The 11,579-nt window shown below is 43.8% G+C and overlaps 1 protein-coding gene across 11 annotated transcripts in view; it reads right to left on the bottom strand.

Annotated features, from left to right (window-relative positions):
* The window catches only part of TNRC6C (trinucleotide repeat containing adaptor 6C), a 149,145-nt gene that overhangs the window by 22,202 nt on the left and 115,364 nt on the right, over window positions 1–11,579 (bottom strand). For 8 of the 11 annotated variants that reach the window (XM_055243485.2, XM_055243492.2, XM_055243486.2 and 5 more), the window contains 4 exons: window positions 9,599–9,772; window positions 7,372–7,518; window positions 3,455–3,574; window positions 9–92 (listed from right to left, as the gene is read on the bottom strand). In XM_055243485.2, the coding sequence (XP_055099460.1) occupies window positions 9–92; window positions 3,455–3,574; window positions 7,372–7,518; window positions 9,599–9,772 (525 nt within the window). The remainder of the gene's footprint in view (window positions 1–8; window positions 93–3,454; window positions 3,575–7,371; window positions 7,519–9,598; window positions 9,773–11,579) is intronic. The other 3 variants (XM_063617202.1, XM_055243489.2, XM_063617203.1) reach the window with 1 other exon arrangement.

The following is an 11,579-nucleotide window of genomic DNA, read 5'->3' as shown; positions in this document are numbered from 1 at the left end:
GCACCTACTTGCTGCTCCTGTTGTCTCATGGATCCGGACACATTACGCTGGGCCTGTATCATCTGCTGCTGGATTTGTAAACGTTGGTATGCCTGTTGACAGAACAAAGAGTTAAAATAGTATAATAATTAAATATAAGTTGAACTAATGGTTCAACTTTCTGACATTAGTTAAAAAATAAAAAAAGAGAACCTAGCCACTCTTCTTGGCCCATACTGTGGCTGACACATACTCTTTTTTTTTTTTTTTTTTTTTTAGATGGAGTCTCGCTCTGTCACCCAGGCTGGAGTGCAATGGCGCGATCTCAGCTCACTGCCACCTCTGCCCCCCGGGTTCAAGCAATTCTCCTGCCTCAGCCTCCCGAGTAGCCGGGATTACAGTCGCGTGCCACCACGCCCAGCTAATTTTTGTATTTTTAGTAGAGACGGGGTTTCATTATGTTGGCCAGGCTGGTCTCAAACTACTGACCTCGTGATCTGCCCGCCTCGGCCTCCCAAAGTGCTGGGATTACAGGCATGAGCCACCGCGCCCAGCCGTGGCTGACACATATTCTGGAGGCACAGAGCACTTTTAAAAGATTAATGTCTTATCCACTTTTTTGGTGCGCAGAATTAGAAAAAACCACAGAGTCAATACCCGTTTAGTGTTGGTGATGATGTTGGTCAGCAAATATTTTTCATTTAATGAAGAGATTAAAATTCTTCTGCTTGATTCATACAAACTGAAACTTAAAAAACAAAAAAACAACCTATTCTATAATGATGGAGACTGAAGTCCAGTACAGCCCAGACAATGTGGCAAAACACTGGCAGTAACTGTCCCAAATCATTCAAGAATAATGTGTGTTAAACAACGTGGTTATCTCCATAACATCATGGGAATGAAAGCTAAGAGAGAACCTGAAATGCAGATTTTTGGGCACTTCTGTCACATAAACTTGTCATCTACAAAGTTGGTTAAAGTTATGATGATATTCTTCAGTACACTGACATAGAAGCTTTGGTCATTTGACTGTTTTGAAATGTTGGTTGAATATCATGATTTTTTTTCTTACAACATGAATTTTACGGTCATTTTTGGCAAGACTCATCAAAGTAGAATCCAAATAAAGGTGGAGATTATACTACTAGAAATGCCTCCTTAATCTGTAATCATGGAGGAATAAAATACTCCACTTAAGTGAATCCTTATAGGCCCTAAAACTTAACCTTATGGAAGCACTGAAACTTTACTTTTCCAATTTTTCTGGAAAAAAATTTAAGAACAGAATACATTGTTTTAAAATTAGAACATCCTATTGGTAATTCAACATTTTCTTGGTGTCTTTCACACCATAGGGGTCAATAAAAACTTACTGTATAACTAAAAGATTCTAGCACATCAGTAAGATAATCAGCTCTGTGTCAGGGCTGCAGCAATGCCTGCAGCACCATCAAGTGGCAGAAGGCAATCTTCCTCTACAGTAACAGTTCTAAACCTGCATGCTGTTTCTATGAGTGCCTGTTTTCAGAGCTGTCTCCTTTCCTTTGGAGGTCAGTGGTCTCCAGCCGGCAGGACTGAAAGCAATAGGACTGCACACGTGCACTGCCTCCCCACAGTGATTCCTTACTACAGCATCGCCTCCCTTCTGATAGATGGAAAAATAGTCTCTGGCCAGGCGCAGTGGCTCACGCCTGTAATCCCAGCACTTTGCGAGGCTGAGGCAGGAGGATCACCTGAGGTCAGGAGTTGGAGACCAGCCTGACCAACATGGTGAAACCCCGTCTCTACTAAAAATACAAAAATTAGCCGGGCGTGATGGCGGGTGCCTGTAATCCCAGCTACTCGGGAGGCTGAGACAGGAGAATTGCTTGAATCCACAAGGCGGAGGCTGCAGTGAGCCATGATCACACCACTGCACTCCAGCCTGGGCGACACAGCAAGACTAGCAAGACTCCATCTCCAAAAAAGAAAAAAAAAAAAAGAAAAAGAAAAAACAGTCTCTGAGGGCCAAGCCTTGGTCCTGACCTCATGTCTAGAGCTCTGTGCTTTCCATTAAAGCGAGGACACATAGCACGTGTCTCTGGGACACGTCCTTCCCTCCTTCCTTCTATTCTCCCCTGCTGCTTATAGAAAAGCCAGACCTCAAACTTGTTGGACATGTGTCTAAAAAACAGCAAAGGGGAAAGACTGAGGGCTTCAGTACTCTCTTATTAGCAAAGATTTTATGCCAATGGTTCTGTCTTTTGGAGTTCCCATTCTTTTTTTTTTTTTTTCTCCTTCATGATTCCTGGTCATTTTCTTTTTCTTTCTTTTTTTTTTCTTGAGATGGAGTCTTGCTCTGTCGCCCAGGCTGGATGAGATGGAGTCTTGCTCTGTCGCCCAGGCTGGAGTGCAATGGTGTGAGGCTCACCGCAATCTCCGCCTTCCAGGTTCAAGCGATTCTCCTGCCTCAGCCTCCCGAGTTGCTGGGATTGCAGACATGCACCACCATGCCCGGCTAATTTTTGTATTTTTAGTAGAGACGGGGTTTCACCATGTTGGCCAGGCTAATCTCGAACTCCTGACCTCAGGTGATCCACCTGCCTGGGCCTCCCAAAATGCTGGGATTACAGGCATGAGCCACTGTGCCCGGCCGATTCCTGATCATTTTCTAGGTGATGAAGTTGCTGGCTAAGATTGCTAAATAAATCAGATACTCACATTAAAGAATGAAATAATTCACTGGGTCTTTTAGTGTATATAATTTCAGTAAGCATCTAGGTATACAATGACATGGCAATTTATGGTAAAATCAGTAAGACTGTTTGAAAATTAAAAAAAAAATCAAGATTATGTGAAGTTATAAAACTTTCAAGAATTATTAGGTCACAACAGCCATTCTTGACTGGGGTTTCAAGAGAGAATTAAGTTCTAATGCTCTAAGGCATCTACTATATGTACTAAAGCAATTTTTCTCCTGTGCTTCTAGAATAGTATTTATGTAGACCATCCTTAGAATAACTGAGAAAATAGTCACTCAAATGATTTTTTGTGTTCTGTGGTTCTCAGAAACTCTGGCTGAGAGCTCAAATGAAAAGACATGCCTAATTATAAAATCTGGTAGATTTTCTAAACACAAAGAGGCCAAGCCATGTGCAGTGGTGCACACCCGTGGTCTCAGCTACTCAGGAGGCTGAGATGGGAGGATCCCTTGAGTCCAGGAGTTCCAGACCAGCCTGGCAACATAGTGAGATGCTGCCTCTAAACAAAAACAAAAAGGCCAAAACATTTACAAAACCTAGTAGGACACCTTTGAGTGAGAACTTCCTAACTCATGAAGAGTTTAAATACTTCATGAGAGTCTCAATGACATCCCTGACCTGAAGACAAACATTATCACAACGGCTGCTCTCAGCAGGTGCCGTGCACGTGCACGGGCACCAGGAGAGCACTCGGCCTGCGCGCTCTAACTTGCATGGGTCTATCCACTCACCAGCTGCAGCTGATAGAGCTGGTTCAACATCGTCATATGTTGAGGATTAATTGGCGAGGTTAATAGTGCAGGGTTGAGACCAATGTTTTTTGCTGCAAACTGCAAAAGCTGTGCTTGAACCTGTTTAACATAAAATATACTATTAGCCGTTGTATCTCTGTTAAAATCGTTACTCGTCCATGTAGTTTTTCAAAATTCAAAAATGATTAAATGATAATTTGTAGGGAGACCCCCTGAAACTACTGCTATGGAATAAAAGATGAAATGCTCCTGATTATTGTAAATACAAAATTGCATGCAGGATTGTGTAAAGACAATGCAAGGTTGGGCTGCCAGAATGAGCCAACAGCACGTGATGTGCTTCCCCCTGCAGAGAGCCTATGAACGGACGTGCAGTCAGAGAGGTTTCACATCACCAAGATTCCTATCCCAGAAAAGCAGATGTTCATAGCTCTGGGAATGGAATGCGACCCTTGGGGAGAGCCTATAAACGGATGCATGAGGGGCGCCTGTTCACATGGATAAGACAGGGCTATAAATGCCCTTATCTTGCCATGGTTCTTCTAGGTCTCTTTAGGGTTAAGGCATACTCCCTTCTGAGAATTTGTGGTCTAAACAGTTACCTAGTTTCATGTCCTGTTTCTATTGATTGTTTTCAACCAGCTTTTGCTGCAATTATTACTACTGATTAGTATCTTACTAAACATAGGTTATGGACAGACTGTGTTTCTGTTTTAAGGCTCTGTTAGAAATTGCTGATGCACACACTATATTGTAAATTCTTGTCTCTGTATACTGTACTTCTGCATACCGATGTTATGTTAAAGAATTACTTCATCCCCATATGATCATCTCACCTCATAATCAAATGACCCTAAATCCCTCACTAACCTACCCCCACCCTCACTAAACTTAATAATAAATGCTGGTATATCCAGTGCATTGGCGGCATCGCAGGATCAGAAGGCGGTGACCCCCCCTGGACCCAGCTTTCACTATCTCGTGTGTGTCTTTTATTTCTCGACCTGCCGATCTGCCTGGGAACAAAGAAAGAGCCCTGTTGCACTGTGGGCTGCTGGCCAGATCCTGCAATAATAATTATATTTGTCTCATGGGTGAAATGTCAAAGGCCATTAAAAAATGTATGGACATTTTAACATTAGTAGTTAGCATGTAAAGAATAAGAAAGAAAGGAAAAAGAAAGGAGGGAAGGAAGAAGGAAAGTCTTCAGAGATCTCATCCTCCAAATATTTTAATTATAAATGAACTTTCCAAGGTTCTCTGTCCTTCCTATCAGTACTTACAGGTAACAGGGAGATATGGAAGAAACAGTGAGATGGCACACAGATGCCTTGCCACTTGGGACATGCTGGTTTGCTTTGTGTGGGGAAGACTAACTGCTTCTTCTGCTACTGCCTCTCAGACTGGGTGCAGCTGCGGCCTAGGTTTTGGCAGTGGGATGTGACTGGAAGTGGTGTGTGCAATTTCAAGGCCACCTGCACAGTAGTGCTGCCTTTTCCCCTGTTCCTGGGAAGTGGCTGTGGCAGAGCTGCCCCCAATCCCTGCACTGCTTCTTTCTGCACTGTAACCTGAGAGAGATCAATGTCTACCTAGTTTAAGCTACTGTTTTTTGAGGCCTCTTTGTTACAGTGGCTTATCCTATATCCTAATGAATACATTTAACTATTATCTAATAACTTTTATCTTATTATTACATGATAATAGTTACATGTATTAGTTATATTGATAACTGTGCACTATCAACTCAGTGCACAAACCTGGGTTTGAACAATTGTAGAGTGAGAACTGCCCTCAGTGCATTGCCCCAGCATCCTGCTCTTTTTCGTATGCTAGCATTGCCTTCCCATATGCTATGGTCTGAATGTCTGTGTCCCCCCAGAATTCCTATGTTGAAACCTAAACCCTAATTGTGGTGGTATTAAGAGCTGGGGCCTTTGGGAGGTGATCAGGAGCCCCCATGAATGGGATTAGCACCCTAATGACAGAGGCCTGAGGAAGACTGTTCGCCCCTTCCACCACATGAGGATGCCATCTATGAGAAACAGGCCCTCACCAGACACTGAATCTTCTGGCACCTTGATCCTGGACTTCTCAGCCTCCAGAACTGCAAGCGATACATTCATGCTGTTGTAAATGACCCAGTCTGAGGTATGTTGTTACAGCAGCCCAAATGGACTAAGACACCACATTCCAACAAACTCAACACATTTAAATTAAATTTTATGAATAATAGAAGATTGATGAATTAACACGTTCTCTTTTGGAAAAGGTTGAAAATAAGATCCCTCAGAAATCTTAACTATCTTCTTGATGTCAGAGGTCTCTTGGGGAAGAAAGCAGTTTTTTCCCTCTCTGCTAGAATGCCAGAATGTGGTAAGTACTTCAAGATGCTGCTGCTCTCTCAGGGCAGGGCTCTAGCCAACCTTCACACCAGAATTACGTATCAACTAGAGTCCTGAGTTACCCCACGCAGCAAAAATGTTATCAATACCATTGATTATCAAATACCTTATAAGGGGTAAGAACTAACACTGTAATTAAAAACTTGGTCCAAAGCCTAAAATTGTAAAATGTGCTAAAAATAAACAATATTAACAAGAACAATTGATATATATTAGGCCTCAGAGCCATGAAAAACAGCAATGTCCTTTTCCTTAATTCGATTTGACCTTTTTTCCTTTCTTTTTTTCAGAAGGAGTTTCCGCTCTTGTTGCCCAGGCTGGAGTGCAATGGCGTGATCTTGGCTCACCGCAATCTCCACCTCCCGGGGTCAAGCGATTCTCCTGCCTCAGCCTCCCAAGTAGCTGGAATCACAGGCATGTGCCACCACACCTGGCTAATTTTGCATTTTTAGTAGAGATGGGGTTTCACCATGTTGGCCAGGCTGATCTCGAACTCCTGACCTCAGGTGATCCACCCACCTCAGCCTCCCAAAGTGCTGGGATTACAGGCGTGAGCCGCCGCACCCGGCAACCATTTTTCTTAACAATCTCTATGGTTCACTCCTGAAAAGGGATGAAAGAAAGAAAAAAAACCGAACTCTATTGGCAAAAATGATCTAATGCTGAATATTAAACATAACTGAAAATCTGTAATATACACACTATTATATAAGATCACATTTAGTTTCTCATTAAAGCATGATTCAGTCCTTGGCTGCTTTTTTTTTTTCTGAGACAGAGTCTCACTGTCGCCCAGGTTGGAGTGCAGTGGCGTGATCTCGGCTCACTGCAGGCTCTGCCCCCCGGGGTTCACACCATTCTCCTGCCTCAGCCTCCCGAGTAGCTGGGACTACAGGCGCCCGCCACCTCACCCAGCTAATTTTTTGTATTTTTAGTAGAGATGGGGTTTCACCATGTTAGCCAGGATGGTCTCGATCTGCTGACCTTGTGATCTGCCCGCCTCAGCCTCCCAAAGTGCTGGGATTACGGGCGTGAGCCACCGTGCCCGGCTCCTTGGCTGCTTCTAAGGGTTTCTTTTACATCCTCAGCAATACTACAGCGTGTCACTTTCCTCTCCCACCAATCTAGGACAGTTCACTGGGTTCACCTGAATAATTTTCTCGAGAAAGACTGGGACAAAAGCACATCAGTGGGAGTGTATTGGGCAGGTCCTTCCCCTCAATATTGCTTCTGACCAGTACGATGCCAAATGCTAGTTTGGGTGGCTGAGGCATTCCAAGGAGCAAGCTCTGAAAATGTCTCCTGGGTCAGGAGAATCCATTTACTACTTTATAGTCTAAAATTAATTTATAGGTTAAAAACCAGAAGGCCTTCTCTTAAACATGGATTAACTCAGCTCTCACTTTAAAATAGTGACTTCCAGGTAACACAGGACCCCACAAAACACCGGCATCTACATCCTGTTGCTCAGTCCTGCTTGGATGTGGGTCTGACCTGAGGGGATAGAAACTGAGGCACTTGAGCACGGAGACTGGGCTGGGAAGAGTTAAGAGGCTGCACTGGTGGCTGTGGCGGCTGCTGCATGGTCCTGGCTTGTGCTGCTCCACTATTGCCAAACATACCCAGATTGCCACTCGGTATCTGCACAGGGACAGAATTGGACACGTTACCAACGCAGGCATTAGAGTAACATTGTTTGGAGGTAGGGTGAAATGATCTATTTTAAGTGAATGCAAAATTGTTTCTACTTCCTACCACTGTCAACTTGTACCCAAGAGAATTTTTTTGAGAGAGAGTCTTGCTCTGTCACCCAGACTGGAGTGCAGTAGCGTGATCTTGGCTCACTGTAGCCTCTGCCTCCTGGGTCCAAGTGATTCTCCTGCCTCAGCCTCCTGAGTACCCGAGTAGCTGGGATTACAGATGCCCGCCACTATGCCTGGTTTTTTTTTTTTTTTTTTTTTTTTTAGATGGAGTTTTGCTCTGCCACCCAGGCTGGAATGCAGTGGTGCAATCTCGGCCCACTGCAACCTCTGCCCCCGGGTTCAAGCAATTCTCTGCCTCAGCCTCCCGAGGAGCTGGGATTACAGTCGTCTGCCACCACACCTGGCTAAATTTTTTGTATTTTTAGTAGAGATGGGGTTTCACCATGTTGGCCAGGCTGGTCTTGAACTCCTGACCTCGTGATCCACCCACCTCGGCCTCCCAAAGTGCTGGGAATACAGGCGTGAGCCTCCATGCCTGGCCCAAATTTTTGTATTTTTAGTAGAGACGGGGTTTTGCTATGTTGTCCAGGCTGGTCTCGAACTCCTGACCTCAGGGGATCCACTCACCTCAGCCTCCCAAAGTGCTAGGATTACAGGCGTGAGCCACCTTGTTCGGCCCCAAGTGAATTTTTAATGAGTGTTGTTTATACAACAAGAAGGCTATTCCATTCAAAGAAACTACCAGCATATAATGTTTCACACATGATAGCCATATGAATATGGTTATTTGAAAAATATACATTTCCGAAAGGATGTGATAAAAATTAAAGGGTAAGTGTGGGGATTACTAATCTGAGAGGATAGCAACATTTCAAACAGGAAATATAGTTATTATTTCAACAAACCTTAAAATGGAATGAACTGACAAATTCAGGTAGTTAATTTTGTGTTAACTGTGATAAAGATATTGTAGCTGTAGTTTTCACTCTGTGTAATGAGTTACCTGACAAATAGGTGAGGTAAGGTATTGCACAGCTTCACTTGGGAACAGCCGCCTGAGAGGCACTGGGAGAGAACCCCTTCTGCGAACCTAACAGTTGTGAACCCAACCCCAGTGCACACCCTAGCTGGGCTGCTGACTTGAAGCTGGCAGAACAACGGAAAACTGCACCACCACCAGGGGGGGCAATGTTAGATCGCCAGGATCACACAGTTGGGCGCTGGTGAGTGGAAGGGGCACTACTGGTAACAACACTGGGACAATGCGCACACAGAGGCTGTCTGGCCACCCGCACCTCACAGTGTCTACTTAGAGACGTGTCTCCAAGCGGTGTGTGTGTGTGTCAACCTCATCCCTAAGAAAATCAGAGAAGGGATATCCTAGGGATGGGAAAGGATGATATGTTTTTTGGTACAACATTTCATGTTAAGAGTCTATATGAGAAAAGTGAGATGAAGTGGCAAACAACACACGCAGGTCCTTCCTTTAGTAACTGATTTAGAAAGGTGATCTCCACCTGTACCCAAAGACTTTTGAAGCCTGGAAAAAAAGGCCAGCGTGACTCCTGAGAACCACCTTGCAAGAGATGTCATCTTTATTTCTGGGAAAAAGGGGGAGAACGTGGTGCTTTCTCGCAGATCAACAGATGTAACGTCGTTTTGGTTGCCAGGAGGAAAGAGGCTGGGCACTACCTGGACCTCTGGATGGATCCAGCAGCCAAAGACCACTGTGCAACACATCATCACTTTAGCCAGTCCCAAGTTAGCACCAAGGGTGCTGAGAGCTCAAACATGTTTTAGTTAAGTGTAAGAATAAATATAACGAAAGCATTTCCTACTTCAACTCTTGACTCCAGTAAATCACCTGAAGGGAAATCCTGGTAGTATTTCAACTACTTTTCCAGTCATATTTAAAAATAGAGGTATTAACTATAAATAAGAAAGTTTATGTCTCAAACACATTTTTTAGAAGGCAGGTAAAACAAAGGCCACGTTTTGCTCTCTCCCAACAGCCTTACCTGTCTAGAAGAATTCAAGTTTTGCATGCCCAGCCCGGAGGCAATCCCACCCAGGGCCTGACTGGGGAGTGCACTGTGTGAAAGGGGGAGCTTCAGGCTTGGGGAAGGCAAGAACGGTGAAGGCGTGGGCTCTTCCACGAGGCCGCCATCCTGATTGGAGAAAGAAACGGTGAGCTGTGTGCAGTGTCCATCAGCAGACAAAGCACCAAACAGTTTCCCAAGGAAACAGAGGAGGCATGGATGGATAAATAATTAACAGATCAAAAAAGTGTGGACAAGGGAATGGAGAACATGTGCAAAAGGAAGAGGGGAAAAAGAAAAAGAAATAGGATTAAGATGCTGTTTTCAGTTTAGAAGTATTTTACAAACACATATATTAGCTGCTACTATTCTCCTAACTACTGGTCCTGCCTCAGGTAGGAGCAAGGAGGAAGGATGGAGTCACCGGCAACAAGCACTTTACAACCATTTTCAAATAAACAGATTCTTTCTGAGAAGTTATTACCAAAGCTCTAGGTATACATTGGGTTGAATTCCATGACATTTGTTTTTGACCTACAAACACAGCAGTTTCATAGGGTGTATCTAAGAAGAGGGTGAGTTATAAAACTAATAAAAAACAGAACCTTATTTTTTTTTTTTAACATCTATTGAGGTCATGCTATGTGCCAGGTCTTTTGCAAATTTATGTCGTCTAACATCACAACGAGCCTGTGCATTATTCCATATTTTAAATGTCAGGGTCCCAATTTAGGGTTGCCAGATCTAGCAAATAAAAACATAAGATGCTGAGTTACACTGGAATTTCAGTTAACAATAATTTTTTAGTATGACTTCAAAAATTATTTATCTGTAATTTCAATTTCACTGGGCACCCTGAGTTTGAACTCAGTCCTCACTGGCGAGGGGCAGGACGAGGGCGTGAGCCTCACCCTGGGCTACCCCACAGCTGCAGCTGAGGCAGATCATGTGCTGGAGGACTCTGAGAATAAGATCAAGTCCCATCTCTGATATTCTTTGCTTGTGAGCCTTTCCTTTCATTGTTTTTTTCTTTTTCTTTTTCTTTTTCTTTTTTTTTTTTTTTGAGACAGAGTATTGCTCTCTCATCCAGGCTGGAGTGCAATGGCACGATCTCAGCTTACTGCAGCCTCCGCCTCCCGGGTTCAAGCAATTCTCCTGCCTCAGCCTCCCCAGTAGCTGAGACTACAGGTGTGTGCCACCATGGTCACTAATTTTTGTATTTTTAGTAGAGATGGGGTTTCACCATGTTGGCCAGGCTGGTCTCGAACTCCTGACCTCAGGTGATCCACCCACCTCAGCCTCCCAAAGTGCTGGGATTACAGGAGTGAGCCACCACACCCAGCCTCCTTTCATTGTTGATTTTTTTTTTCTAATGTGTCCTTCCTTACTTCAATTTTATTTTCAAGGCTCAACATTTGCATTGAATTTAGTGCAATGCTTTTCTCCGCTTTGTAGTCACACCAATCTGGAGTGGGGACATCATTACGTGACAACACTGGGGACTGAGCTGTGACCGGACTGGCTAAACATTCAGGGAGTTTTCCACAGATGCCAGCTGTGGTCACTCATGTGGCCAACTGACAAGGGCCAGCCAGAGCTAGGTGCCCGAGCCCCACCACTTCCAATCCCTTTTCCTGAGGATAAACATCTAACACATAATTTCCAAAGGGAAGATCTGTGTTTTTAAAATGAGATAGTAAAATGGAAATTTGATGACCCTTGCCCATTGGACAAACTGAAGCAGATAACCAGCCAATTTCACACAATAAAAATGAATATCAGTTTTCAATCCCAGTCTTTTTCATTCTCAGTAACATCTTATGAAATATGACATTCCCTTCTTTGAGTTAACTGTTCATAATGTTAGAAAAAAACGGATAAAAGTCACTTAAGTATTATAGTCCAGCAAGTTTTTAATCTGGCTTGTATTAGGGACACAGTTGAAATGAAAAACTCCTCT

The sequence above is a fragment of the Symphalangus syndactylus genome, chromosome 14 (genome assembly GCF_028878055.3).
Source record: "Symphalangus syndactylus isolate Jambi chromosome 14, NHGRI_mSymSyn1-v2.1_pri, whole genome shotgun sequence".
Lineage (NCBI taxonomy): Eukaryota > Metazoa > Chordata > Mammalia > Primates > Hylobatidae > Symphalangus > Symphalangus syndactylus.
Note: the sequence above shows the minus strand (reverse complement) of the source record. Positions and strands in the feature narration are given on the sequence as shown.